Here is a 27,462-nt window from a genome sequence, read left to right as displayed (position 1 = left end):
GGGGTTAGCATCTCCCTGAGGGTGCAGCACGGCACGCACTCTGGCTAACTGGTCAGTCCCCTTACCGTCCTCTGGAGCTTCCGTTCCTTAAGGGTCAATCCAGTACTAAGACCACAAAACCCTAGAGCTGTAATCGGCAAACCGCGGCTCGGGAGCCACATGCGGCAGTTTGGCCCCTTGAGTGTGGCTCTTCCACAAAACACCACGGCCAGGGCGTAAGTGGCGTTAGAAGTCTCAGCTTAAAAATTTGGCTCTCCAAAGAAATTTCAGTTGTTGTCCTGCTGATATTTGGTTCTGAGGACTGATGAGTTTGCCGACCCCTGCCCTAGGGGTTCCCGCTGAAACAGGCCGGGCACGGGGAACAGACCGAGATCCCTCGGTGTGCCCAGTGTGCTGCCAGGGAGCAGCGCCTCTCACCCGACATGCCCCCACCCCGCCGCCAGCTGCTCTGGAACCGTGAGCGGGTCACCCCGGGTCACCAGGTCCGGGTGACGGGCCAAGGGGGTGGACTGGCGGCGCGGACACGTGGCGCACAACCACGGGCAGGGGCCGAGCCCGCCCTCGGGCCGCTCCTCCCGCCCTCCACCTCACCAGGACCACACGCAAGCACACGCGCGAAGGTAGCCGGGCCTTTAATGGGCGCCGGGGAGGGGCCGGGGTCGGGCGGGCGCGCGGGGGGCCGGGGCCGCTAGCGCGGGAAGTTCTTGGGGTACAGCTGGAAGAGCTTGCCCTCCTGCGTGGGCTCGAAGCCGTACTTCTCCAGGCGCTCGGGGTCGAAGGTGCCGGCCCTGAAGTCCTTCTCGATGGCGGGCGCCACCGCCTCGCGGAAGAGCTGCTCGGCCGTCAGGGGCGTGTTGGTGCCCGCGGGCGCGCGGTAGTTGACGTAGGGCTTGAGCTTGAAGCCGGTCAGGTCGGGCACCACCAGCTCGGGCACCTGCTCCTTGACGAGCAGGAACTTGCCGCCGCGGACGAGGTAGCCGGTGCCCTTCGCGCCGCGGCTCTTGTAGAAGGTGCGCGGGCCCCGCTTGCTCGTCCACTTGCTCATGCGGTCGGCGCCGCGGACCACGCAGCGCGCCGCCGCGCCCAGGAGCCCCATGCTGCCGCCGCCGCTCTGGTGCGCCCCGGCCCTCCGCGGCGCGCTTCCGGCTCTAGAAGCGGCTTCCGGCTCCAGGGGCAGCTTCCGGCGCCCGCCCCCCGCGCCGCAGCAAGAGCCGCTCCGATTGGCTGCGCCGCGCCCAGTGCGCAGCCGCGGCCCTGCGAGGGGGGCGGGACCGGAGGGGACCCGGCCAATGAGCGGGGAGAGCCGGCGTCCGTGCGCGGCGGCGAGAGCGCGGGCTCGGTGAGTGGCTGCCGCGCGCCCCGAGCTGCGCCCCGGCGTCCGGCCTGCGGGGAGGGGTGGCCCGCGGCTCCCCAACCCGCGCCCGGCGCACTCGGCCGCTGGCCACTGGGAGGAGCTCCTCTCGGGCCCGGACACCAGCCGTGACCCCACCTGACGCCCCCAAACTAGGTGCCCCCGTAACTCTGACACCCTTAACCTGTTGCTGCTGTAACACCAGCGCCCCTAACCGCGTCGCCCCCGCACCCCAGTAACAATGAAGCCCCCAAACCCGACGCTCATCTTAACACCCATGTCCCTGTGACACCGACGCCCCCATACCCGTGACCCTTGAACCGGCTTTACACTGACACCCCCTAACCTGATGCCCCTGTCGCACTGACGCCCCCGTTACCCTGACACCCCATGTCCCCAAACCCCCAACTGACGCCTCCCTAACTCTGGTGCCCTCAGAACCCCAATGGCCCCCCTAAATCTGACGCCTGGAGATACTCCTGTTCCCTAACCTCCACAGCCAGTCCAGACACCCCTAACTTGCCATTTCCACTAATCCTGACATCCCCCAACCTGGACACCCCTAACCCTGGACACCCCTAACCCTGACATCCCCCCAACCTCGATCCAGACTCTGTAGGCCCCAACCCTGGTGCCAGGGCCCTCAGCTCTGCAGGGGTCCCCTCCCCTCTGCTCCCAGGCTGTCCCCCCTACAGAAGTGACAGCAGGTGCTGAGGGGCGAGGTTGGTGTGGGGAGACGGCCTGGTCAGGGCAGTAGCCGGCCACAGGGGGTCCAGGCCTGCTGGCCTTGGGGGACTCAGAAGGGTTTCCCTGTGGGGTGGGGAGGGCACAGGACCCAGTGAGCAAAGGCAACGACCCCACACCTGCTGGCTCCCTGCTTCTCTGGGTGGGACTTGGTCAGAGAGAAGCCCTCCCTGGCTCCCGCGTTCCTTCCGGGGCCGGCCAGGTGAGGGGGCTGGTTCCCTGGACCCCACACACCCGCTTGAGGGCTCAGCCACACAGGATGGGGGTGCCCACGCCCGGCCTCTGGGGAGGGTGGCTTGGAAGGCCGCTGGCAGGCACGGGCCGGGGCCAGCTGCCCGCTGCCCTTGCTGGCGGGCCGGAGCGGGCCTGGGCTGCAGCGTGTGCCCGGGCAGCCACGTGAGGGCTGTTTGTGGAGGGGGCGTGGCTTGCTGCTCCTGAAAGGCAGCTCCTCCTCTCGGAGAAGTTCGTCCCCGTCCTCCCGCCAATGAAAACACAGATTTATTTACCTCAGTCTTGTTTGCTTGTCGGTCCTCACCCGAGGACATTTTCCCTTTGATTGTTGGGGAGAGAGAGAGAGGAAAGACGGAAGGAAACATCCACGTGAGAGAAACACGTCAACAGGTTGCCTCCTGCACGAGCCCCCACCCGGGCCCGGGCCTGGGCCGGGGAGGAGCCTGCAACCCAGGTACGTGCCCTCGGCCGGAATGGAACCCGGGACTCTTAGGTGTGCAGGCTGACACTACCCACTGAGCAAAACTGGCTAGGACTGAAAACATAATGAAAGGACACTTTTTAACAGGTTTTTAATGATTTGGGAGAGAGAAACATCGATGGGCTGTCTCCTGCACTCCCGCTGCTGGGGATCGAGCGGGGACCCAGCCTGCCACCCCGCATGTGCCCAGACCCCGACCAGGATCGAACTGGTGGCCTTTGGGTGCACAGGGCCCCCCGGCCAGGGCTGAACACATAGCTGACCGCGGAGGGGAGCCCGGGAAGGGAGCCCGGGGCAGGCTCCCCCGCGGCTCAGTGGGCGGGACGCTTGTTCCAACGTCTCTCTTCCTTTGCAGCCATGGAGCAGGAGGAGCCGGCCGGCCCGCAGGTAGGGAGCTGAGCAGTTTCCCAGTCGGGGCTCCGTGGGCCAGGCCCCTGGGGCCTGCGGAGCGAGGGGGGGCTGTGTCTCCCTCCCGGGGTCATTCCTGGCCTCAGTCACCGTGAGGAGTTGGAGTCGGAGGCGCGGGACCTCGGGGACTGTGCACAGGGCTCTGGTCACCGGCGCCCGCCCCGCCCCTGGACGGTCTGGGCTGGGCGTGGGGGTGTGGCCGCGGGTCTGAGCACCCGTCTGGGCCAGGGAACCAGGCGCGGAGGGTGAGGGTCCCGGGCACTCCTGAGTCTGGACGCAGCGCTCTGCTCGAGGTGCAGTGGTTTCCTAGCACTGATGCCGAGACCGGGGCGCAGTGTCAGGCTTGTGCAGAGCGCCAAGGGCTGGGAGGGAGAGGGAGGGCCGCAGCCTCCTCCACCTCGGCCTCTGCTGCCCTCCACGGCTCACTCCTCCCCGCTCCCCACTCCGGTCTGGACTCCTGAAGCCAGGCTAGCTCTTCTCCTGGGGCAGCCGGGGGGGGGCGAGCTGGCCGCAGCCTTCTCTTCTCCTGCGGAGAGCTGGGACCTGAGGTTCTCACAGCCCAGGTGGCTCCTGGGCTTTCCCGGCACCCTGGCGCTTGGGCTCCTGTGCCCGGGGCCAGCAGCTCAGGTCCTGGTGCCCGGAGGGTGCTGAGCGTCGGCCTCTGCACCCCATGGCCAGCGGGCCTGAGAGTGCAGGGTTCAGACGCATTAATGGCCTGTGGAGTGTGTGCCGTCCACACAGCCGGGCTGCCGGCCCACTCTGCCCTGCCGGCCCGAGGGCGGCTGCGGACACAGGTCTGGCTCCCGAGACGGGGGCTGCCTTCCTGGGTCCCCGCCCTGACCCCGAGCGCTGTCTGCCGGGCCTGCCCTGCCTTCCTGACCTCCACGCTCTCCCTCCCGCAGGCTGGCGTCTGCCTGGGCACCGCCCTGCAGTCCTGGTGGCTGCTGGTGATGGAGCAGCACTCACAGTCCACCATGGTAACAGCGCCCCCCGCCGGCCCCCTCGCCCTCGTGCCGTGCCTGTGGTCGGGTGGGCGGCTGCACAGCCTCGCTGGCCTGACGCGCTGTCTGCCCCCCCAGCTGACGGGCATGGCGCTCGGCGCCCTCCTGGCCCTGGCCCTCGTGGGCGTCGCCGTCCTCGTTGTGCGCAGACGGCTGAGCCAGCAGCGTGAGTGCATCGCTTCGGGCGGCCGGGGAGGGCACGGAGGGCACCGGGAGGTCCAGGTGACCCCTCCCCGCCCGTGGCCGTGGTGGAGACTCTGGCTGTGCAGCCTGGGGCTGAGCCGTGGGCCCACGGGGTCCTCGTCCGTCCACGCTTCTCCAGTCTCGCCCACGCCGCCTTCCGTGGGAAGAGCGCGTCTCTGGGTCTCTTTGGGGTGGGGGCTGTCAGCCTGACGGGCGCTGCCCTTCCAGCGCTGGGGGGCAGGGGGAGCGCGGCTCAGGCGGCCACTCTGCTCCCTTGCAGGACAGGTGCAGCCCACCCCGCAGTACAGGTTCCGGAAGAGAGACAAAGTCATGTTCTACGGCCGGAAGATCATGAGGAAGGTAGCCTGGCTCCTGGCTGCGGCCCTCACTCGGCCCTGACCCCGAGGCCTCGGCCCCCACTGGCCTGGCCAGGATGGCTCCATAGCTCTGTGCTGGGCTGGGGGGCTGGGTGGGGCTCTGGGGGCCTGGGTGGGGCTCCAGGAGGTTTGGGGGGACTGGGGGGGCTCATGGGGGGCTGGGGAGCACTGGGTGAGGCTGGGGGGGGAGCTTGCTGCGCGGTCCTGCCAGGATTTGGGGCCAGGTCCCCATGGGGTGGAAGCCCCTCTCTGTGGATGAGCATCCCGGTCCAGCCTGTCCCAGTGGCCTGAGCCCACTCCCGGCTCTGAGGGCGGGAAGGACGCCAGATGCTCAGAGGCCCGTGTATTCAGAGTCAGGCTCAGGGGCCCCCGTTCGTCTGGGGACACGGGGACCCGCGCTTCTTGTAGGAAACTCGCAGCGTCAGACAAGCGTGTGTGTCTGGCCTGGGTCCTGTGAGTTCTTCACGTCGAACTCCGTGAGGTCGGCCTCCAGTGTCAGGTGCTGGGCGGGAGGTCGGCTGGGGCTGCCCCGGCGTGGTGGCCGCTCGGAGTCCGGACGGGCCGCACCCGCTGTTGGCAGGGGCACGTGCAGCTGCCTCCAGACGGCCCCGGCAGGTTGAAGGAGCTGGTGTGTGTGGGGCGGGGAGCCCAGGGGTGCAGGGACACCTGAGAGGGTCCACACCCCACAGCAGCTGAGGCCCTGGGGCTGACCCTCACGTGGAGGGCAGCAGAGGGGCCAGGACAGGGGCCCTTGTCACACCGCTGCCCGCCCGGGGCAGCCCGGTTGGCCTGACCCCGGGGAAGGAGGGCAGGACTTTCCAGACCCGGGCGATGGTGCAGAGACGGGGCTGGAGGGAGCGGAGCGGCGGGCAGGGCAGGGCAGGGCGGGCTCCAGAGGCTGTGAGGAGGTGGCCACACTGCCTTCTGGGGGCGGCCCTGGCCTGAGGGGTCACTGTCCAGAGCACCGAGGTTGGTCCCCACGTCCTGGGCTGGCTGAGGGCTGGGGCTGACCGCCGAGGCCGAGACCCGGACCCGGCCTGTCTCGGGGTGTGACTTGGCCTCCCCTGCTCACTCTGCAGGTGACCACGCTCCCCCACACGCTTGTGGGGAGCACGGCCGCCCCCCGGCAGCGGGTGAGGAAGCGGACCAAGGTGCTGTCCTTGGCCAAGAGGTACGGGGCTCCCCCGGGGGTCACTGCCGAGCTCCCAGCTGCAGGCTCTGCTCCAGGGCGCGGGTCTCTGCTTTGTAGGATCCTGCGTTTCAAGAAGGAGTACCCAACCCTGCAGCCCAAGGAGCCGCCGCCCTCCCTGCTGGAGGCCGACCTCACGGAGTTCGACGTGAAGAACTCGCACCTGCCCCTGGAGGTGCTGTACATGCTGAAGAACGTCCGGTGAGGGGGCCACCGGCCGGTGTGCGAGCCTGTCTCGTGCCCCCGAGGCTTAGCGCGCAGCCTCCTGCGCTCTGCCCGGCGGTCGGAGGGCCTCCTTACCCGTTTCTGCTGTGTGTTCACGTGCGTGCCGCACTCTCGCCTGCCCGAGGGCCCTCGGAGCCAGTGGGAGTCCCAAGCCCAGGTCCCCTCTGCCCCTCCCCGCCCCCTCCTTCCTCTTCTCGCCCCCTCCCCGGCGGGAGGGGCTCCTCCCTGGCCTTGGAGATGGTCAGAGTCCCTGCGCCAGAGCTGTGAGCTGGAAACAGCTGGTGGGGTTCCTGTCCCGGTGGGGACTCCAGGCCGCAGCCCCCGGGAGCTGGCTGTCTGCATCCGGCCGAGGGGAGGGAGGGGGACGCTGGCCTGGCCGCCTCTCCCTGACGCCGCCCGCCGGCCTCGCAGGGTGCTGGGCCACTTCGAGAAGCCGCTCTTCCTGGAGCTCTGCAAGCACATGGTGTTCGTGCAGCTGCTGGAGGGCGAGCACGTGTTCCGGCCGGGGGAGCCGGACACCAGCATCTACGTGGTGCAGGACGGGCGGCTGGAGGTCTGCATCCAGGACGCGGTGAGAGCCGGGGCGGGCAGGACCGGGGGCGGGGAGAGGGGGACCCCGGGGCGGGAGCGCGGGGCGGGGCGGGGCGCCTGCTGTGTTTCCTGGAGGTCTGCTCTCAGCGTTTTCTTACATTTTCAGTTGAAAGTTAGTGCAAACTCTTAAGTTTTAGTACTTTGAGGGAAAAGGCGCATGTTGATCCCAACGTGGGATACAGCTGCTCTTTACGCTGGCGGGAATCTCTCACACACACACACACACACACACACACGCACACACCGTTTTGTTGAGGGGGGTCAGCAGCACTGAGTGCTTTTACTGCTGCCTCACTGCCCCGTCCCAGGCAGTGAGAGGTCCCCCCGCTTCCACACATGCGTGCGTGTGAAATCGCCAGGGTTGCCAGGTCTTTCTCTTTTAATCCGGTGGGAAATGTATCACTGACAGGCTGTGGATTTGGTCCCCAGCCTCCGGCAGGGCCTGCGGCCTCAGGGCGGTTTGCTGGGATTCAGGCCCTGTTCTGGGGTGCGGATGGTTGGATGAGGGTCGGACGGGTGGGCGGGCTTCACTGTTCTCACACTGCCCGTCCTCTGCTTCCGAGCGCGTCCCTCTGGTCCGCAAGGCTGCAGGGTGCGACCGCCCCTCAGTGGGCCGTGGAGGCCGCTGCCCCGCTGGCCGAGCCCCCCAGTGGACTGCTCTGCTCTGCCCCACGTGCAGGACGGCTCCGAGGTGGCGGTCAAGGAGGTTCTGGCCGGCGACAGCGTCCACAGTCTGCTCAGCATCCTGGACGTCATCACCGTGAGTGCCCCCCGCGCCCGCGGCAGCCAGGGCCCCGCCGGACAGCGGCCACGGACGCGGCCCGCGAGGTCCCGCATCTCGGCACAGCTGGCTGCTCACGGGCTTGGGGCGTCTCTTAAACGCTGTGTTCGGACGGGGTCACCCCCACACGTGGTCCAGGACCCAGAAGGCCGCAGCGTCACAGGTGGAAAGCCCCTGCTCCCTGGGGGACCCACTCTGGCCTTGGTCCCGTCCACTGGCCACTGTCACCTGGCCTCACATGGGCGTCCACCTGTGTGCCTGAGTCCAGTCTGTAGGACAGTCCTGGGTCCCCGGGGCGCACCCCTCACGGAGGCTGAACCCCCTGGCGCCTCCCTCCCCAGCTGGGAGCCGTCTGAGGTGGTTTTGCTGGTCTAGTCGGTGACGGGACAGCATGTCCTGTGACCTTGGGGTTTCTGAGCATTTACCCTGGAACCTTCCAAACCTTCCGCGGTCAGAGGGCAGACGGGGATGAGTGTGTGTGCCGGGCGCCAGCTGCGGCCTCGGCTCAGCCCCTCGCCTCCCCCGACAGTTTCCTTCGAGTAGAGTCCACACGGTCACCCAGACCTTCCCGCTCGGTAGCTCCCCAGGGCGCCCGTCACTCGGCAGGTGCGCCCACGTCAGCCTTCTCCTCGGGAGGGGCACCCTCCTTTAGAGTCCTCGCCTGAGGGTGCTCCCCACCGGTTTTTAGAGAGAGTGGGAGGGCGGAGAGATACATCGACGGTTGCCTCCCACCCATACCCGCCCGGGGCCAGATGGGGACCAGGCAGGTGCAAAGATCCAGGTGTGACGTGTCTGCGGGTCCACGGCTGGGGGCGCCAGCAAGAGAAACACAGGCCCCGAAAGCCCGTGTGACCGCCCACAGCAGCTGTCCGCGGGACTGCCCGCCCTGGGAGCCAGGGTCCGAGCCCCGCCGCGTCCCGGCAGACAGCGCCCCGAGAGCGGGCCGCGTCCCCGGGTGTCGCCCCAGGGACCGGAGCCAGGCCTCCCGTCCGCACAGAAGACGGCTGGCCGGTTGCAGGAGCAGTGGTGGGAGGAAAGGGTGACGGGACTGAGCTGAGCAGAGAGGGCGGGGGGCACCCAAGGGGACCCTCTTCTCGAACACCGAGCTGGGCGCCTCCTGAGCCGGCCCCTCGGTGCACCTTGGGGAGGCCCTCGGGCTGGTGCCCGGCGCGCCGTTGCAGAGGGACTGAGAGCCGGGGGCGAACTCCAGGCCGGGAGCCCCGATGTGCCTGTCCTTGCAGGGCCACACCGCGCCCTACAAGACCGTGTCTGCCCGCGCCGCCGCCCCGTCCACCGTGCTCAGGCTGCCCGCCGTGGCCTTCCAGGGCGTGTTTGAGAAGTACCCGGAGACGCTGGTCAGGGTGGTGCAGGTGGGCGCTCGGGCCCGGCGGGCGGGCCCCAGTGCGGGCGGCGGGCGGTGGGGACCTGGTGACACGCTCTACCATAAGCCCACGCTCGTGACCTCCGAGGCCCCAGAGCCTCCCGGGCCTCCGGCTCCTGCCAGAGCGGTTTTAGTTCGTAGGAAGCTTAAAAGGTGACACTGAGCACTCCCGCCTGAGGCTGACACTTAGGTGACCATGGAGAGTGTCAAAATGGGGGCGGGAGGGGGGTGTTCCGGCTCTCGAGGCCCAGGCGGACTCACGGCCCGTGGCCCTGTCGCCCAGATCATCATGGTGCGGCTGCAGCGGGTCACCTTCCTGGCTCTGCACAACTACCTGGGCCTGACCACGGAGCTCTTCAACCCCGTGAGTGTGTGTGTGTGTGTGTGTGTGTGTTGGGGGGGCGTCATGGAGGCTGTCTCCTCCTTCCCCGGGCGCCCTTGACCCCCTTCCTGTCGGCTGGGGGTGAGCTGGTGGCTGGAGGTGGGCTACGCCGGCTCCCACCTCCGAGGCCTCAAACGCAGATGGGACCCCGTGCCCGCCCCGCCCTCTCCCGGGCCGCGCTGTCCCAGGCCAAGCCCTCCTGCTTCCCGCGTTACTCTCCATCTGCTGACCATTTTGATCGTTGTTTTAAGCTTGCCGGGTCTCTCGCCTTGAGCAAACCAGTTGTCCTTTTCTGCAACTGGTTTCAAGTCCCCCCCGGCTGCCCCGCTCTGAGGGTGCACGCCGCCCGGGCGCTCAGGGCAGCCCCTCTTGCTCACGCCCAGGAGAGCCAGGCCATCCCCCTGGTGTCTGTAGCCAGTGTGGCTGCTGGGAAGGCCAAGAGGCAGATGAGCTGCGGCCCCGAGGAGCGGCCGGAGCGGCCCCTGGGGCCTCAGGAGTCCTGCGACCCAGGTACTCGCCCAGAACAGACCTCTGCCTGCCTCGGCCTCCTTCTCCACCCCCCCCCTTCCCCCTCTGGCCCCGGCCTCCTTTCCCCTCTGGCCCTGGCCTCCTTCCCCTTCCAGCCCCGGCCCCCCCCCGGCCCCGGCCTCCTTCCCCCACCGGCCCCGGCCTCCTTCCCCCTCTGGCCCTCGGTCACCCGCTGCCTCCCGTCTCTGCTGGGGTCTTGCCTGGGGAGAAGGTGTTCCAGGGTGGGCGCTGTGCTCTGAGCCCCGACCGTGGTCACCTGAGACCTCAGGAGGAGCCGAGGTTTGGGGAAGAAGCTGACCATGGAGGCTCCTCGGCTTGGATTTGATAAACTCGTGGCTGACGGGGCGTGCAGTGCAGAGCAGCCGTGTTGCTGGGCCCCTCCTGAGGCTGGGACCCACTCTCCTGAGGGCAGAGGGGTTCTGACGCTCGCCAGGCTGGCAGCTGTGCCCGGGGCCACCGCCGAGGGCTGGCTCAGAGGAAAGGGCACCGTGGCTTCCGCCTGGGCAGGAATCGGCCTTCATGGTGCCCAGGCAGCAGCAACGGGCAGCCAGTTCAGGAAGACCTGGAGACGGGCCGAGCAGGGCCTGGTGCGAGGCTGTCCCAGTGCACCCGTCACCTGGGCTGGTGGGCACGGGTGGTGGGCCGGCGGGCAAGGGCCGTGGGCAGGCGGGCACGGGCGCTGGGCCGGCGGTGCAGTGAGGTGTGGCCTGTGAGGCATGTGCACAGAGACCCCCGGGCCCCGAGGTGGCGGCATGTGCTGCTGGGGGGACGGAGGCCCACCTCACCACGCCCTCCCTGCAGACCACGGGGGCGGCCGGGCAGCCCTCCTCACCATGCACTCCCCGCAGACCACAGGGGCGGCCGGGCAGCCCTCCTCACCACGCCCTCCCCAGAGACCACCGGGGCAGTGGGCGGGCAGCCCTCCTCACCACGCCCTCCCCGCAGACCACGGGGGCAGCCGGGCAGCCAATGGCGGGCCTCTGCTGAAGAGGAGCCACTCTTACCCGCTGCCCTCTGTCCACGAGGAGGTCTCGGACGACTTCGGCCAGGCCCAGGCGGGCGACCAGGCTGCTGTGGCCCCCCCAGGTGAGAACTGGCCACTGCATACGGCCCCCTCCAGCACCCCAGGCCGGCAGCAGGCACACCGCGCCCCGAAGGCTGCGTGCCGCGGTCGCAGCCTCTACGTCTACACGCAGCCCTCCTGTGGGCGGGCGGCCGGAATGTGCGCATGTCTGCCACGGGCGTGGGGCGGGTGTAGGAGACGGTGGTGTGGTTCCGTGGCTGTTTTTTACGCTGCCCTTTTACTGACTCCAGAGAGGGAGAGAGAGAGACATCACTGACGAGAGAGAGTCATGGATGGGCTGCCTCCTGCACTCCCCACACTGGGGATCGAGCCTGTAACCTGGCCTGTGCCCTGACTGGGAATTGAACCCTGACCTGGTTCGTAGGCTAACACGAACCATTTAGCCACACCAGCTGGGGCCAAACGTGATATGTATTTAACACGTAGTAGAAACACGTGTGTATCAGGATGAGAAAAGTAGCTGTAAGCCACATGTGTCAAACACAAGGCCCGCGGGCCAAATCCAGCCCGCCAGGCCTTGCAATGTGGCCCGCACCGCGCTGTCATCACTGCACTCCGCTGTCAGTTTATGACATTGTCAGTTTATGACTGTTCAGTAAACCATTCGGCCCGCGATTTAGGCTGGATTTTAGATTTTGGTCCCTTCTCTGATTGAGTTCGACACCCCTACTGTAAGCTGTAACTTTCATTTTTATTGTTCATTTTTGTTAATCCTCGCCCAGGGATCTCCCACTGATCTTTAGAGAGAGGGAGGGAGGAAGAGGGACAGACAGACACTGGCGAGAGGGACACGTTGGCTGGTTGCCTCCCGCATCCGCCCCGTGCCCTTCGCTGGAATCAGTCCTCGGGCCGATGCGCTGTCCTCTGAGCCGAGCCGGCTGGAGCAGAAACTGCGTTATTGTGAACGTTTTGGAATCTGATCCACGCAAGCCAGTAGCTGAACTGACTTGTTTGCTGTGAAATGTAGCCGGGAGGACACCATGGCGACTGGCCGCGCAGTTCCTGGCGGGAGTCCGTCTCTCCCTCTGAGTGCACGTTCCCGGCCGTGCGGCCCCAGCCCTCCCCCAGAGGCTTTCCCGCGTGTCCCCATGCAGCCCTCACACTCCGCCCGCTTCCTCTGCTCCTCCCTGTGCCCTGCATCCTGTGGCTGGGACCCGCTGCCAGGGCGCCTGGCACCTTCCCCGGGAGCATGTCCCCCTTCTGAGGTGGAGGTTTTCCAACGCGGACAGGACTGTGGGCGCCAGGGACAGGGCCGCCCCACAGGCCCCTGGGTGCTGCCGCTCACCCTCCTGCCGCTCCGCTCCGTGGGCCTCGGCCGGAGCCCACTGACCTGCCCGCGCCCGACACGCCGCTGGGACTCTGCACCTGGGGGGCCGCCCGGCTCAGGCCCGGAGGCCGGAGGCAGCCCAGGGCTGAACTGGTGGCATCTAGGCTGAGATTGGCTAATGCCGGCACGCTGCCCGTGGGAATGGCACGCCAGCACCGGGCCTCCCTCAGGACCAGACTCATCCTCGGTCCACGGGGTGAGGGCCCCGCCGGCCCCGGCTGCCAGCACCCCTGAGTCTCTCTCTGTCTGCAGGTGCCCCCTCGGACCTGCGCATGGCCTGTGACCGCGCCAGGGTGCCCCTGCGGGCCGAGGAGCGCCCCGGGAGCGCGGCCAGCAAGGTAGTGTGCCCTCCAGCTCTCCCTCCCCACACCCGTGACCCCCGTTCCCTGACCCCTCCCTCTGACCCCACCGGCAACCCCGGTCCCCTCTCCCCTCCCTCTGACCCCACCGGTGACCCCGTTCCCTGCTCCCTCCCTCTGACCCCACCAGTGACCCGTTCCCTCCCTCTGACCCCACCGGCGACCTGTTCCCTCCCTCTGACCCCACACCAGTGACCCCTGTTCCCTGCTCCCTCCCTCTGACCCCACCGGCGACCCCGGTCCCCTGTCCCCTCCCTCTGACCCCACCGTGACCCCGGTCCCCTCTCCCCTCCCTCAGACCCCACCGGTGACCCCCGTTCCCTGCTCCCTCCCTCTGACCCCACCGGCGACCCCGGTCCCCTGTTCCCTCCCTCTGACCGTGGTCCGTGCCCTCAAGTCCAAGAAGAGCGTGCTGGTGGCAGAGACGCCCTCCGCCGTGTTCCACTACTCGGACTGCGACCTGGATGAGAGCGTGGCCAGCACCAAGACGGACGCCATCTTCCGTGCCGCCAAGAAGGACCTGCTGACCCTGATGAAGCTGGATGTAGGTGCCCTCCGGCCTGACGCCCACAGGCCGGCGCCGCCTGTCCATGGCGCCAGGACCCGCCAGTGGGTGGGCTCTGTGTGGTGGGTGGGCTCTGTGTGCGGTGGGTCCCTTGCGGCTCTGCAGCCCCGCCCACAGCAGTGAGTGTTGGGTGAGACACGGGCTCACCGATCACCCGTCCCTCGGGTGGCAAAGGCGTCGGCTGCACGTCTGGCGCTCTGTGGGTCGCCCTCATGTCTGCTGGCGCCATCACACGGTGGCGGGGGCAGGGAGCCGCCGCCCCCGCACTGGCTGCTGGGAGCTCCTGTGCGGACGCCACGTTTCTGTTTAGGACCCTTCGCTGTTGGACGGCCGGGTGACGTTCCTTCATGTCCCGGGGGGCACGGTGGTGTCCAGGCAGGGGGACCAGGTGAGCGGAGGCCTGGGCCCAGGGGCGCTCTCGGAGCGGGCTCTCCCGGGCTTGTCCTCACGGCTGGGCACGCGCCCCCCCCGCCCCTCCCTTCGCTTTGTCCCCCAAGGAGGAAAGAAGGGCTACCCGTCCTCACGGGAGGAGGCGCCCCCCTCCCCGCACCCGGTCTGGGTCACCCGGGGAGCCCTCTCCAGGGCCTCGGCGCCCTTGGCCTGTCCCCCAGCTGCCAACCGGCCTGTCCCTGCACACCCGTCCCCGCACACCCGTTTCCATGTGGCTGTGCCCACACGGCCGTCCCCTCACGGCCGTCGGCCGTCCCCACACGCCTGTGCCCACATGCCTGTCCCTCACACCTGTCCCCTCACGCCTGTCCCCTCATGGCCGTCCCCACACGCCTGTGCCCACACACCTTCCCCTCACGGCTCGTGCCCACACGGGCCAAGTCCATTGGGTCTGTCCCTTCCTGGCCAGACCTCAGGGACGGAGTCGAGGGCAGGTGAGCAGGTGGGGAAGAGGTCACGTGTGGCAGATAGATTGAGGTTGGCGTCAGCGCGTGTCACTCGTCGATGTTGGGCCCGTCATGCCCGTGACGTGGGGGCCGGCAGGGAGGGTCCGCCCGCCGCACGCAGCAGGCACCTTGTCGGCCGCTGACGCCTGGCCCGGCCCCAGGACGTGAACGTGGTCTTCGTGGTGTCGGGGCTGCTGCACGTGTACCAGCGGAGGATCGACAGCGAGGAGGACAGCTGCCTGTTCGTGACGCGGCCCGGCGAGATGGTGGGCCAGCTGGCCGTGCTCACGGGCGAGCCCCTCATCTTCACCATCCGGGCCAACCGGGACTGCAGCTTCCTGTCCATCTCCAAGGCGCACTTCTACGAGTGAGCCCTCCTCGCCGCCGCCGCCCGCGCCGCAGCGGGACGGGCCCCTGTGGTCTGTGCCCCCTCCCCGCACATTGTGGGGTGGACAGCTGGGCGGGGCTCCCCGAGGCTGCTGGCCGCTGGTCGCCAGGGCGGGTGGCAGGTGGTGGCTGTGCTTCTGTGCTCCTGAGTGGGAGCCACGGTTTGACAGGGGTGCAGGTCCCGTGCCCTCCCCGTGCCGGGGCTGGCGGGAGGGCGGCTGACGGGCCTCTCGGCAGGATCATGCGGAAGCAGCCGACGGTGGTCCTGGGCGTGGCGCACACGGTCGTGAAGCGCATGTCGTCCTTCGTGCGGCAGATCGACTTCGCCCTGGACTGGATGGAGGTGGAGGCGGGCCGCGCCGTGTACAGGTGGGTGCGTTCGAGGGCGAGGGCGAGGGCTGCGTGGGTCCTGAGGGGGGCAGGCCTCGGGTGGAGACTCCAGGTGGGGTCCCCCAGGGCGTCCGCGGCCCGTACTCTCGCTGGGCCGGCTGGGCCCGTGCTCATGCACATGGATGCTCAGCGAACCCACACCGGCCGGGACACGGCCCCTCGGCGCCGGCAGCACAGCGTGTGTGTGGGTGCTGCTGGCCCTGCTCCTCGGCGGAGCGAGGGCTGCTGTGCACCTGGGTCACCGCTGCCCCTTCGTCAGCTGTCGGTCAGAACTAAGGGCTTTCAGGGCTTGCTTACCCGAGTGGCACGTGGACCCGCCCCATGACGGGTGGGGGGTGCGCGGGCTCCCGTGGTGCCCTGCCTGCTCCAGCCCCGTCCCTGCAGGCAGGGGGACAAGTCGGACTGCACCTACATCGTGCTCAGCGGCCGGCTGCGCTCCGTGATCCGCAAGGACGACCTCAAGAAGCGCCTGGCCGGGGAGTACGGCCGCGGAGACCTCATCGGCGTGGTAGGCGGGGCGCGGGGGCCAGGGCGCGGGCCACGGGCGCTGCCGGGTGCGGGGGGCCCTCGCTGTGGCCTCAGGAGGCGTGCCTCCGTGGCGGTCCGTTTTCTGGGCCGGTGTGCCCGCCCCCCGCCGGGCTGCGGCACAGGCGGAACCCAGGGTCAGAGGTCTCCAGACCTCGGGGGGCCTGGCTGCAGCGTCCTCACCGGCTCCCCCGGGCAGGAGGCGCCACCAGCGCTCTGCCCTGTGTCCTGGGCGCTGGGCGGCAGGTGTGAGTGCAGCCGGCACCCCCCTCCTTCCTCAGGTGGAGACGCTCACCCGCCAGCCCCGAGCGACCACAGTGCACGCCGTTCGGGACTCGGAGCTCGCCAAGCTGCCGGCGGGGGCCCTGACGTCCATCAAGCGCAGGTACCCGCAGGTGAGGGTCTGAGCCGGCCGGGGCAGGCGGCTGGGGCCGGGCTGCCGGGGCAGGCGTTTGAGCCGGTCCAGCTGTTCCTAACACGCACCTGAACGCAGCCTTTCTGTCTGAGAGGCTCCGCTCCGACTCAGCGTCGGCTGCAAACAGTCAGACGGCCGAGCTGCTGCTGCGTCGGGAAGGAGGGAAGTAACAGATGACGTGCCTTTTCCACTGGAAAACGAGCGGCCGCTGAGGGCTTGGAGGGGAGGCGGGGTCGTGTGGGGTGGAGCGGCGCTGCCTTGTCCTTCCCGCCCGGGAGAAACGGAAGGGAGCAGCCCAGCTAAATCACAGCGCTCTGCCTGGCCGGGCGGCTCAGTGGCTAGAGCGTCGGCCTGTGGCCCGCAGGGTCCCGGGTTTGATTCTGGTCAAGGGCATGCGCCTTGGTTGCAGGCTCCTCCCTGGCCTGGGCCCTGGTCAGTGTGTGTGCAGGAGGCGACCAATTGATGTGTTTTTCTCACGTCGACGTTTCTGTCCCCCCCCCCCCCCCCCCATCCCCTAACAATCAGTGGGAAGTGTCCTCAGTGAGGAGTGAGTACACGTGTACACGTACATGCGTGCACATCGCAGAGTTCTTAGGTCAGCCAGGGGCTCTGCCTCGCAGGGAGTGCAGCCGGGGCCGGCTGGTCCGTGTGGGCAGGGCTCCCCGTGGGGCCCAGGAGCAGCTGCCCGGAGTGACTGGCAGGTGGGCACGGACACAGGGAGAGCCGGGCAGAGGGGCACTTCACGTCCGGTCTGGGCCGAGCGGGCGGCGTGAGCTCCTCCGCTCACCATCCCGCCGGCTCTGGAAACACGGGTCCCGGGGCCCGCGCCTGCCGGTTTCATGTCTAAAGGTTTGGGGTCTGCTCTCCGCCAGGTGGTGACCCGGCTGATCCACCTGCTGGGGGAGAAGATCCTGGGCAGCCTGCAGCAGGGGCCTGCGACCAGTGAGTGCCCGCGCTCCGGCCCCCAGCCCCGCACAGCGTCTCCGGCCTGCCCCCTGCCCCCCCTACCCCTGCACAGCGCCTCCGGCCTGCCCCCTGCCCCCCGCCCTGCACAGCGCCTCAGGCCTGCCCTCTGCCCCTGCACAGCGTCTCCGGCCTGCCCCCTGCCCTGCACAGCGCCTCCGGCCTGCCCTCTGCCCCCTGCCCCTGCACAGCGCCCTCAGGCCTGCCCTCTGCCTCTGCCCCTGCACAGCGCCCTCAGGCCTGCCCTCTGCCCTCTGCCCCTGCACAGCGCCTCAGGCCGCCCTCTGCCCCTGCACATCGCCTCAGGCCTGCCCTCTGCCCCTGCACAGCGCCTCAGGCCTGCCCTCTGCCCCTGCACAGCACCTCAGGCCTGCCCTCTGCCCTCTGCCCCTGCACAGCGCCCCAGGCCTGCCCCCTGCCCCTGCACAGCGCCTCAGGCCTGCCCTCTGCCCAGCACCACCTCCGTGGGCAAGGCCTTCATCCCAGGCCTGAGACTTCCCTCTCTCCTCTTTCCCCCTCTCCCTGGCCTCTCCTCAGTGGGGTGCACCTCTGCTGGCTCAGGCTGTGGGGAGGTGGGTCCCCCTCGCTCACTGTGGGGTCTTCTTAGCGCTGGGGACCCAGGGGAGTCTCCCTGGAGGAGCACCCAGTGGGGAGGGCTGGATGCAGCCCACCTGCCTGAGCTGGCAGGGGCAGGGCCACTGCTGACGTGGCGTCAGGCCCCTAGCCAGCCTGTTCTCCCCCCGCCCCCCTCGGGCCCTTCTGAGGGCTGTGCCCTCCGAGCGTGGGGTTGCCTGCTCCTCCCCCGTGGCCAGGACCAGACCCTGCCCCGTGCCTCAGCGGCTGCACAGCTGCAGAGCGCGTAGACCCTGTGCCCCCTCCTTCCCTCCCTCCCTTCTCTCCCCCTCCCTCCCTCGGAGGACTGTGACGTCAGGTCACTGGGAAGGACGGGAGGAAGGGGACCCCACGGTTCTCTGTGTGTCTCTGCTCCCTCCTGGGGCCGAGCCCGGGGGGGAGATGGGGTGCAGAGCCCGGCGTCTCGGTGGGGGCAGGGTGGAGGCGTCCCGGTGCTCGGCTCGTCCCAGCTGCTGGTGCCAGCGTGTCCTCCAGAAGCACCTCGTGACACCTGGAGAGTGTCCCCGGGGGCCACCCCTCGGCCGACCACGACCCCTGCTTCCAGGTCACCAGTTTGGGCTGCGCTCCACCGGCAGCAAGTGGGACTTGGGGAACCCGGCCAGCAACCTGTCCACGGTGGCCGTCATGCCCGTGGCCGAGGACGTGCCCCTCACCGCCTTCGCCCTGGAGCTCAAGCACGCCCTCAGCGCCATCGGTGAGCGGCGTCCGGGGGCGCGGGGGCGGCGCCGGGGCTGCGCGGGGGCTCTCGCCGCTCCCCCTCCCGCTCCGTCTCCCTGTGGTTCGCGTGTGACCCGGGCTGTGTGGGCGCGGGTTTGAGTGTCGGGGGCCGTGAGGCGGTGGGGTTTTCTTCTGCACGTGGAGGCCAGCCACAGAGCCGCCCTCCGCGTGGGCGGCCTCGGCTGTGTCTGCTCTGGGACACGGTAGGCGGCAGTCCTTGCTGATTCAGACCCAGGTGTGGGGGCTGTGCGTCATGAGCCTGACTGTCCGCCGCGGCCGGCTGGTCTGGGTCTGGGCGTTTGTCCCCTGCCCCCAGCACGCCGCCTCTGTGCTGCAGAGCTCCCATCCCGTGGGCGGAGGAGGAGACTGAGGGTCAGAGAGGCCCCTGTCCCTGTGCCTGGCGAGCCCTGAGCAGTGCAGTCCTCCCACTTTGCCTGCACGCTCACCTGCCCGGAGCTCCCCTCGGCCACAGGCACTTCCGTCCTGGGAGGCAGGCGCAAGGCTGCTGGTGGCCCCCCACCTCTGGGGGCGGTGCTGCCTGCTGGGTCGGCTGGCTCCCCTGTGGCAGCCTGGCTGTCCGGGAGGGGCTTCGGGCAGCTTCCCACCACCAGGTGCTTTCCAGGCCCCGTGCTGCTGCTGACCAGTGACAACATCAAGCAGCGCCTTGGCTCGGCCGCCCTGGACAGGTACAGGCTGCAGGGGCACCGCTGGCTGCCGCGGCTCTGAGCACAGCCCGAGACGGCCCGTGTCTGTGCGCCCTGAGGCCTGCCCCCATGTCTGCGCCCCATGTCTTCACCCCACATGTGCTCCCATGTCTGCACCCCGTATGCCTGCACCCCGTATGTCTGTGCTCCATATGCCTGCACCCCGTATGTCTGCACCCCCGTATGTCTGTGCTCCATATGCCTGCACCCCATATGTCTGCGCCCCGTATGTCTGCACCCCGTATGTCTGCACCCCGTATGTCTGTGCTCCATATGCCTGCACCCCGTATGTCTGCGCCCCGTATGTCTGCACCCCGTATGCCTGCGCCCCGTATGTCTGCACCCCATATGTCTGCACCCGTATGCCTGCACCCCTGTATGTCTGTGCCCCGTATGTCTGTGCTCCATATGCCTGCACCCCGTATGTCTGTGCTCCATATGCCTGCACCCCGTATGTCTGTGCTCCATATGCCTGCACCCCGTATGCCTGCACCCCGTATGCCCGCCCCCCGTATGTCTGCACCCCGTACGCCTGCCCCCCCATATGCCCGCCCCCCGTGCGCCTGCCCCACGCGTGCCGTCCGTGCAGCATCCACGAGTACCGGCTGTCCAGCTGGCTGGGGCAGCAGGAGGACATCCACCGCATCGTGCTCTACCAGGCGGACAGCTCGCTCACGCCCTGGACCCAGCGCTGCATCCGGCAGGCCGACTGCATCCTCATCGTGGGCCTGGGCGACCAGGAGCCCAGCGTGGGCGAGGTGGGCGCTGCCCGGGCTGTGCGTGGGGTGGGCAGGCGGGGGCTGCGGGCAGGGCTGTGCGTGGGGTGGGCAGGCGGGGGCTGCGGGCAGGGCTGTGGGTGGGGGGTGGGCAGGCGGGGGCTGCAGGCAGGGCTGTGCGTGGGGGTGGGCAGGGCGGGGGCTGCAGGCAGGGCTGTGCGTGGGGGGTGGGCAGGGCGGGGGCTGCAGGCAGGGCTGTGCGTGGGGGTGGGCAGGGCGGGGGCTGCGGGCAGGGCTGTGCGTGGGGTGGGCAGGCGGGGGCTGCGGGCAGGGCTGTGGGTGGGGGTGGGCAGGCGGGGGCTGCGGGCAGGGCTGTGCGTGGGGTGGGCAGGCGGGGGCTGCGGGCAGGGCTGTGGGTGGGGGTGGGCAGGCGGGGGCTGCGGGCAGGGCTGTGGGTGGGGGGTGGGCAGGGCGGGGGCTGCGGGCAGGGCTGTGGGTGGGGGGTGGGCAGGGCGGGGGCTGCGGGCAGGGCTGTGGGTGGGGGGTGGGCAGGGCGGGGGCTGCGGGCAGGGCTGTGCGTGGGGGTGGGAAGGGGGGGGCTGCGGGCAGGGCTGTGGGTGGGGTGGACAGGCGGGGGCTGCGGGCAGGGCTGTGCATGGGGTGGGCAGGCGGGGGCTGCGGGCAGGGCTGTGGGTGGGGGGTGGGCAGGGCGGGGGCTGCGGGCAGGGCTGTGCGTGGGGGTGGGAAGGGGGGGGCTGCGGGCAGGGCTGTGGGTGGGGTGGGCAGGCGGGGGCTGCGGGCAGGGCTGTGCATGGGGTGGGCAGGCGGGGGCTGCGGGCAGGGCTGTGTGTGGGGTGGGCAGGCGGGGGCTGCGGGCAGGGCTGTGCGTGGGGGTGGGAAGGGGGGGGCTGCGGGCAGGGCTGTGCGTGGGGGGTGGGCAGGCGGGGGCTGCAGGCAGGGCTGTGCGTGGGGGGTGGGCAGGCGGGGGCTGCGGGCAGGGCTGTGCGTGGGGTGGGCAGGCGGGGGCTGCGGGCAGGGCTGTGCATGGGGTGGGCAGGCGGGGGCTGCGGGCAGGGCTGTGGGTGGGGGGTGGGCAGGGCGGGGGCTGCGGGCAGGGCTGTGCGTGGGGGTGGGAAGGGGGGGGCTGCGGGCAGGGCTGTGCGTGGGGGGTGGGCAGGCGGGGGCTGCAGGCAGGGCTGTGCGTGGGGGGTGGGCAGGCGGGGGCTGCGGGCAGGGCTGTGCGTGGGGTGGGCAGGCGGGGGCTGCGGGCAGGGCTGTGCATGGGGTGGGCAGGCGGGGGCTGCGGGCAGGGCTGTGGGTGGGGGGTGGGCAGGGCGGGGGCTGCGGGCAGGGCTGTGCGTGGGGGTGGGAAGGGGGGGGCTGCGGGCAGGGCTGTGCATGGGGGGTGGGCAGGCGGGGGCTGCAGGCAGGGCTGTGCGTGGGGGGTGGGCAGGCGGGGGCTGCAGGCAGGGCTGTGCGTGGGGGGTGGGCAGACGGGGGCTGCGGGCAGGGTTGTGCGTGGGGGGTGGGCAGACGGGGGCTGCGGGCAGGGCTGTGCGTGGGGGTGGGCAGGGCGGGGGTTGCGGGCAGGGCTGTGCGTGGGGGTGGGCAGGGCGGGGGCTGCGGGCAGGGCTGTGGGTGGGGGGTGGGCAGGGCGGGGGCTGCGGGCAGGGCTGTGGGTGGGGGGTGGGCAGGGCGGGGGCTGCGGGCAGGGCTGTGGGTGGGGGGTGGGCAGGGCAGGGGCTGCGGGCCGGGTTTCAGGGCTGCTGGCCAGGCGTGCAGGGGCTGGGGTAGCCACGCTCTCCTCAGATCCCTCCCTTTGCTGTTCTCCTTTAACGCAGTGTTTCAGGAATGGACAAAGGAGCCACACCCAGATCTTGACCTCAGTGGTGGTTTTAGCATCTGCAGTCCCTGCCCGTCCCTCCCCCGCCCCTCCCCATGGCTCCTGTGGAGCTGGCGCCTCTGCCCGTGTCTCACACTTGCCGCGTGTGCAGCTGGACGCAGGCCTGGCCTGTGTGAACGGCGCCCTGGTTCTTATCGTTTTGAACCTCGCGGTGGGTGAGCCCCACCTGCCTGTCCAGTCCCTGGGCCGGGACGTCACTTCCTGACATGGGCCCCCTGGACCCTGGGTGTGCGCCTTCCGTTCACTGAGGCCGGCGCGGCCTCCAGGCCTCACGGCGGGAAGCGGCCACTAGGCACCCCTCCGGCGGCGGCCTCGCTGTCCCTTCCTCTGCCCACGCCGCTCCCACCTCAGTCCACCCCTGGCCCTGCGGCCTCGGGGCTCCTGCTCTGCAGGGAGTGGCTCCCGGAGGGAGGGCCTTTGCAGAACTCATTGTCTGAGAAGGTTCAAGGGGCCAAGGCCCGCAGCCCCGCTGGTCACAGGACCGGGTGCTGCCTGGTCAGCACGGGGGGTCAGTGCGGGGGTCAGCACGGAGGTCAGCGCGGGGGTCAGCGCGGGGGGTCAGCGCAGGGGTCAGCGTGGGGGGTCAGCGCGGGGAGTCAGTGCTGGGGTCAGCGCGGGGGTCAGCGCAGGGGTCAGCGCAGGGGTCAGTGCGGGGGTCAGCACGGAGGTCAGCGTGGAGGTCAGCGCAGGGGTCAGCGTGGGGGTCAGCGCGGGGGGTCAGCGTGGGGGTCAGCGCGGGGGTCAGCGTGGGGGTCAGCGCGGGGGTCAGCGCGGGGGAGAGCGCGGGGGTCAGCCCGGGGGGTCAGCGCGGGGGTCAGCGCGGGCCTCTCGGCAGCCCCGTCCTGACCCAGCTCTGCCCTCAGCTGGAGCGGATGCTGGAGAGCTCGGCCGTGCGCGCCCAGAAGCAGCTGGTGCTGCTGCACCGGGAGGACGGCCCGGCGCCCGCCCGCACCGTCGAGTGGCTCAACATGCGCGGCTGGTGCTCCGGCCACCTGCACCTGTGCTGCCCGCGCCGCGTCTTCTCCAGGCGCAGCCTGCCCCGGCTGGTGAGGGCGCGGCCGGCCCCGGGGCTCGGGTTCGGGGCCAGGGCGCGCTGTGCTCCCGGAGGCAGGGCCCGGCGTGAGCTGAGGTTCCTGGGGGTCTTGGTGGCCTCGGTCGGCATAGCCTCCTGCCTCAGGCAGAGGCCGTGCAGACCCCGAGCCCTCTTCCCGGGGGGACTTGGCGAGGGGGCCGGGGGAGCACAGAGCCCGCCAGGCGTCCCAGCCTGCTGGCCCCGCTCAGGGACGGTGTCGGACAGCTGCGTCCACGCCCCCGAGTCCCTGCCCCAGCACCTGGCCGCGGCCGGCGGGGTCAGTGCGGTGCGGGCAGGGTGGTGACGGACGACAGCCCTCCACCTCTGCAGGTGGAGATGTACGAGCGGCTCTTCCAGCGGCCCCCGGACCGGCACTCGGACTTCTCCCGCCTGGCCCGGGTGCTGACGGGCAACGCCATCGCGCTGGTGCTGGGCGGAGGCGGGGCACGGTGAGACCCCGCCCCGGCACACGGCCGGCCGGGCGCACGGCTGACCGTGGTCCCTCCGGAACGTGCAGGAGCGTCTGCTGGTGCCCGTCTCCTCGGAGCGAGCGGGCGTGGCGGGGAGCGGTGGCACGGCAGCGCGGGCACTGGGGCGCTGTGGGCGGCGGCACTCACTCCCGTCCCTGCTCCCGGCGGCAGAGGCTGCGCCCAGGTCGGCGTCATCCGCGCACTGGCGGAGTGCGGCATCCCCGTGGACATGGTCGGGGGCACGTCCATCGGGGCCTTCATGGGCGCCCTGTACGCCGAGGAGCGGAGCTACAGCCAGATTCGCATCCGGGCCAAGCAGTGGACGGAGGTGGGCCCCTGGAGCGGCTGGTCCCCGCGGCCACCGGAGGCAGAGGGCACGGTGCGGCACACCACGGGCAGGGGCTGGCTGTGCTGGTTCCTGGTCTCCGTTTATCGAGGTTCACTGTACCCACAGTTCCGCTGAACACGAGGCGGGCCCCGGGGAGCCCAGCCAGCGCTTTGGGTTCTGTGGGACGGGCAGGGTGGCAGCTGAAGGTCGGCTCCTCCGAGCTGCCCGGGGCTGGGCCCTGGGCCTGGCCGGGGCTGAGCGGCCGGTGCTGCCTGGTGTGAGGTTTGGGTGGGGGCGGGGGCGCATTCATCAGTTTCCAGGGGAGACACCAGGGAGGTCAGCGGTGTCCCCACAGTTCCTCCCGGCGAGCCGCTCAGGCACAGCGCCTGCTCCCTGAGACACACCCCAAGGTGCCCCCGGCAGCTCTGCTCTGTCTGGGAGCACAGCCAGGAGCCCTGCTGCCCCTGCCACCAGGGGGCAGTCCTCCCCACCGGCCTCACTGCCCCCCAGGACATGTCCTCAATGATGAAGACGATGCTGGACCTGACCTACCCCATCACCTCCATGTTCTCGGGGGCCGGCTTCAACAGCAGCATCTGCAGAGTCTTCAAGGACCGGCAGATCGAGGTGCTGCACCCTCCCCTCGCCTCACCCCACCCTCCTCCCCCTCCCCACCCCTCCTCACCCTCCCCCACCCGTCCCCCCTCCCCTCCCCCGCCCCACTCGTCCCCCTCCCCCTCCCCACAGGACCTGTGGATCCCCTATTTCACCATCACCACGGACATCTCGGCCTCGGCCATGCGGGTGCACACAGACGGTGAGCGCCGGCCCGCGGGGCTCCCACTACGCAGCCCACAGGGGCTCCCACAGAGATGACCTTCCGCACAGGGCAGGGCGGCAGGGAGGGACCAGGGGCCGAGTGGAGGCGCAGGAGGAGCCGGCCTGAAGGCGGCACGTTTGGAGCTGCTCCATGTCTCGGGGCGGGAGGGGCTGTGAGGCTCGGCACACCGTGTGGGGCTGCGCCAGGAAGGCGGGACACACGGAGCGCGGCTCTGGGCCTCGGGCGGGATGTCCAGGAGGCGGGTCCAGCCTGCGCAGGGCCCCTCGTAGGCAGGGGCGAGGGTGCGGCAGGGATGAGGGTCCAGAGAGCTCCTGCCTCCCGGGCATGGCCGGACCTCCGCCCCCCGGTCCCTCCAGGCTCCCTGTGGAGGTACGTGCGCGCCAGCATGTCCCTGTCGGGCTACATGCCCCCGCTCTGCGACCCCAAGGACGGCCACCTGCTGATGGACGGGGGCTACATCAACAACCTCCCAGGTACGGCCTCCCGGCGCCTCCGCTCGGCCGCTGCACGCTTCCTCCCCCGGTGCCAGGCACTCAGTCTGGCTGCGAGCAGGGAACACGCACGTGCACACGCACACGCACACGCACACGCACACACACACACGCCCCGCGGCCCAGCATATGGCTCCGTTTGTCAGCTCAGCAGCTCCCAGAACAGGGGCCAGGGAGAGGCGGGGGCACTTAGCTCCCGCTGTGCCCACCGTAGGAGCTGAGCCGCAGGGGCTGGGGGAGGCCCGCCCTCGGGCGCACCTGCCCCCGTTGGGCAGTCTGTGTGCTCCACGGTCCTCGGGAGGGCGGGGCAGGCTCCGCCCGGCCTGGGCTCCGGGCTCCCGTCCCCGGGTGACCACCCAGGGCGACCGTGTCTCCTCGTCCCAGCGGACGTGGCCAGGTCCATGGGGGCAAAGGTGGTGATCGCCATCGACGTGGGCAGCCGGGACGAGACGGACCTCACCAACTACGGCGACGCGCTGTCGGGGTGGTGGCTACTGTGGAAGCGCTGGAACCCCTTGGCCACCAAAGTGAAGGTGGGCGCAGCCCTGGGCGGGCAGGCCGTCCCCTGCCTCCTGGGTCCCAGTGCCCCCCGCCAGGCAGCCAGCTGGGAGAGGACGGCCAGGCAGAGCTGCTGCGCTGGGGCTGGGGAGGGCAGGGCCCAGGGGACAGCGAGGCCTCGGTGGTGCTAGGTGCTGAACATGGCGGAGATCCAGACGCGCCTGGCCTACGTGTGCTGCGTGCGGCAGCTGGAGGAGGTGCGCAACAGCGACTACTGCGAGTACCTGCGCCCGCCCATCGACAGCTACGGCACCTTGGACTTCGGCAAGTTCGCCGAGATCTGCGTGAGTGCGGAGGGCGGGGGCGGGCCCCGGGCCCGCTGGGCTCCCGTCTGCCTTTTTAAAGAAACGTTTTTATTGATTTCAGAGAGGGAGGGAGGGGGAGAGAGAGAAACATCAATGAGGAGAGACAGTCACTGATCGGCTGCCTCCTGCAAGCCCTCTATGGGATCCTGCCCACCACCGGGCCTGTGCCCTGCCCACACACACACACACACACACCCCGCTCCCTCCCCAGCCCCTGCCCTTCTGAGAGCAGGAGGTGGGCCCACACCCAGGCCGGCCCCTGTGTGCAGGAGGTGGGGTACCAGCACAGCCGGACGGTGTTTGACATCTGGAGGCGCAGCGGGGTGCTGGAGAAGATGCTGCAGGACCGGCAGGGCACCAGCAAGATGAAGGCCTTTGATGTGAGTGCCCAGCGGCGCCCTCTGCCGGCCCTCTTCTGCCACCTGCCCCCCCACCCACCCAGCCCCGACCCCCGAATCTGAGATTGCAGCCAGCAGCACCAGAGCACCCCTCAGCTGCCGCGTCCCGTAGCCAGAGGAGTCGAAGGCAGCAGGCCTGGGGCTGTCTCCTCGCCTCTCTGTGCCCCTGCCCCTTGCCCCATCCCTCCCCACCCCTTTCGAGAGGGTGGGGGTCTGGGTGAGGGTCTGCACAGGACTCTGCGATCTCTCACGTCCCCGCCCCCACTCCAGGGGCTGGGGATCCTCAGAAGCCAGGCCCCGGGTGGGGGGGCGGGGAACAGGGCCCGGGACGGGCCTCGGGCCTGGCTGGGCGCAGTGCCTGTGCCCAGGTGTGGCCTCCTCCCCAGGTCCTCACCTGCCCCAACGCCTCCTTCACGGACCTCGCCGAGATTGTGTCGCGCATCGAGCCCGCCAAGGTGGCCGTGGTGGATGGTGAGTCGGACGCCAGGACGTGTGCCCACAGCCAGGGTGCTGGGGCGCGTCCCTGCCACACCCTTGCCCAGCAACAAGGGACCCTGGGCCTGGTGGGCTGTGGGCGGGGCCCTGCCATGGCAGCACGGCCTGCCCCCGGGGGGACCAACATGGACCCCTGTGCCCAGACGAGTCTGACTACCTGACTGAGTGCGAGGAGGGCTTGCCGGAGGGCCCCCAAGAGGCCTACGCGGACTTCCAGAGCTCCCCGGCTGACGGGGGCTCCGACTGGGTGAGCTGCCCGGACCGCCTGGCCCCCCGCGCCACCCCCTGCACTGAGGCCCGGGGCAGGGACGCCCTCAGGGTGGGCCTCCCCTGACCCCACCCCGACCGTGCGGTCTGCTTCCAGGAGGACGAGCCCTCGCTGCAGCCCCAGCACCCGGGCGTGGCCGCCCCCACACCGCCCCCGGACGCCTTGCCGCCCCGGTTCTCTGGCCAGGACGGGTAGAGGCCTCTCCGGATGCCCCCTGAAGCCAGTACCTCGTGGCCTGTCCTGGAGACCGTGGCTCCCGGGCAGACCTGGCCGCACCCGGGCCGTGCTGGGTGTCAGGCCTCTACACTGGGCGCCCCTGGGGCGCTGGTCCTGGCCCTCCGGCACACACAGCAGCCCTCTGGGTGCACCCCCTCCCCCCCGCCCCCGGCTCTGAGTGGTGCTGGAGCTTCTGAGCCCCGATGCTTCTGCCCATTGGGCCAATAAAAGTAGATCTGATGGTGTGGGCGTGTCGTCCTTAGCCCGTCCTTGTGGCAGAGCCGTGCCAAGACTGCCTGCACCCACTGGGCGCAGGGGGCCGGTGGACCCCGCCTCCCTCCCCAGAGGACACCCTCTGCCGGGACCTGAAACCCTGGCAGCAATTCCAGACCAAGCCGGGCGCGTGCCCAGGTCTGGGGCCCCCGGAGCAAGGACCAGCCTCCCCCACCCTCGGCATTGCTCCCACGGGTGCACACGACGCGCCTACGACGCGGGAGCCCCCACTTCTCCGGGTCATGGAGCAGCGCCCGGCCTGCGGGGGAGGCGGGGAGGGACCTCTGACCGGAGCCCGGGGCCTTGCAGG

General features: G+C 70.1%; 2 protein-coding genes across 5 annotated transcripts; one reads left to right on the top strand and one right to left on the bottom strand.

The window, feature by feature from the left end:
- The first annotated feature begins 22 nt into the window (after window positions 1-22).
- On the top strand, window positions 23-27,124 carry PNPLA7 (patatin like domain 7, lysophospholipase). 4 transcript variants are annotated; one of them, XM_084898589.1, is made up of 36 exons: window positions 23-620; window positions 3,163-3,194; window positions 4,118-4,192; window positions 4,295-4,382; window positions 4,680-4,759; window positions 5,856-5,947; window positions 6,026-6,166; window positions 6,602-6,761; window positions 7,461-7,541; window positions 8,804-8,932; window positions 9,227-9,307; window positions 9,709-9,835; window positions 10,799-10,939; window positions 12,517-12,602; window positions 13,021-13,167; window positions 13,499-13,576; window positions 14,246-14,451; window positions 14,709-14,840; window positions 15,246-15,369; window positions 15,668-15,781; window positions 16,674-16,743; window positions 17,942-18,091; window positions 18,737-18,800; window positions 19,408-19,576; window positions 22,301-22,483; window positions 22,840-22,958; window positions 23,151-23,307; window positions 23,818-23,934; window positions 24,055-24,124; window positions 24,505-24,621; window positions 25,024-25,172; window positions 25,329-25,481; window positions 25,772-25,882; window positions 26,287-26,371; window positions 26,539-26,642; window positions 26,781-27,124. In XM_084898589.1, the coding sequence occupies exons 2-36, from the start codon at window positions 3,165-3,167 to the stop codon at window positions 26,856-26,858; spliced, it is 4,008 nt and encodes a 1,335-aa protein (XP_084754715.1). In that variant the 5' UTR covers window positions 23-620; window positions 3,163-3,164; the 3' UTR covers window positions 26,859-27,124. The 4 variants fall into 4 exon arrangements, with proteins under 4 accessions (XP_084754715.1, XP_084754713.1, XP_084754714.1 ...); XM_084898587.1 differs by having other exon boundaries at window positions 26,760-27,124; XM_084898588.1 differs by lacking the exon at window positions 23-620 and adding an exon at window positions 1,246-1,339 and having other exon boundaries at window positions 26,760-27,124.
- On the bottom strand, window positions 618-1,175 carry MRPL41 (mitochondrial ribosomal protein L41). Its single transcript, XM_084898602.1, has one exon. It carries the CDS (start codon window positions 1,094-1,096, stop codon window positions 689-691), a length of 408 nt encoding a protein of 135 aa, XP_084754728.1. The 5' UTR covers window positions 1,097-1,175; the 3' UTR covers window positions 618-688.
- Window positions 27,125-27,462: the final 338 nt, after the last annotated feature.

This window comes from Pipistrellus hanaki (genome assembly GCF_964339955.1).
Source record: "Pipistrellus hanaki genome assembly, chromosome: 11".
NCBI classification, from domain to species: domain Eukaryota; kingdom Metazoa; phylum Chordata; class Mammalia; order Chiroptera; family Vespertilionidae; genus Pipistrellus; species Pipistrellus hanaki.
The sequence above is the reverse complement of the archived record's forward strand: the minus strand, read 5'-3'. Positions and strand labels throughout refer to the sequence as shown.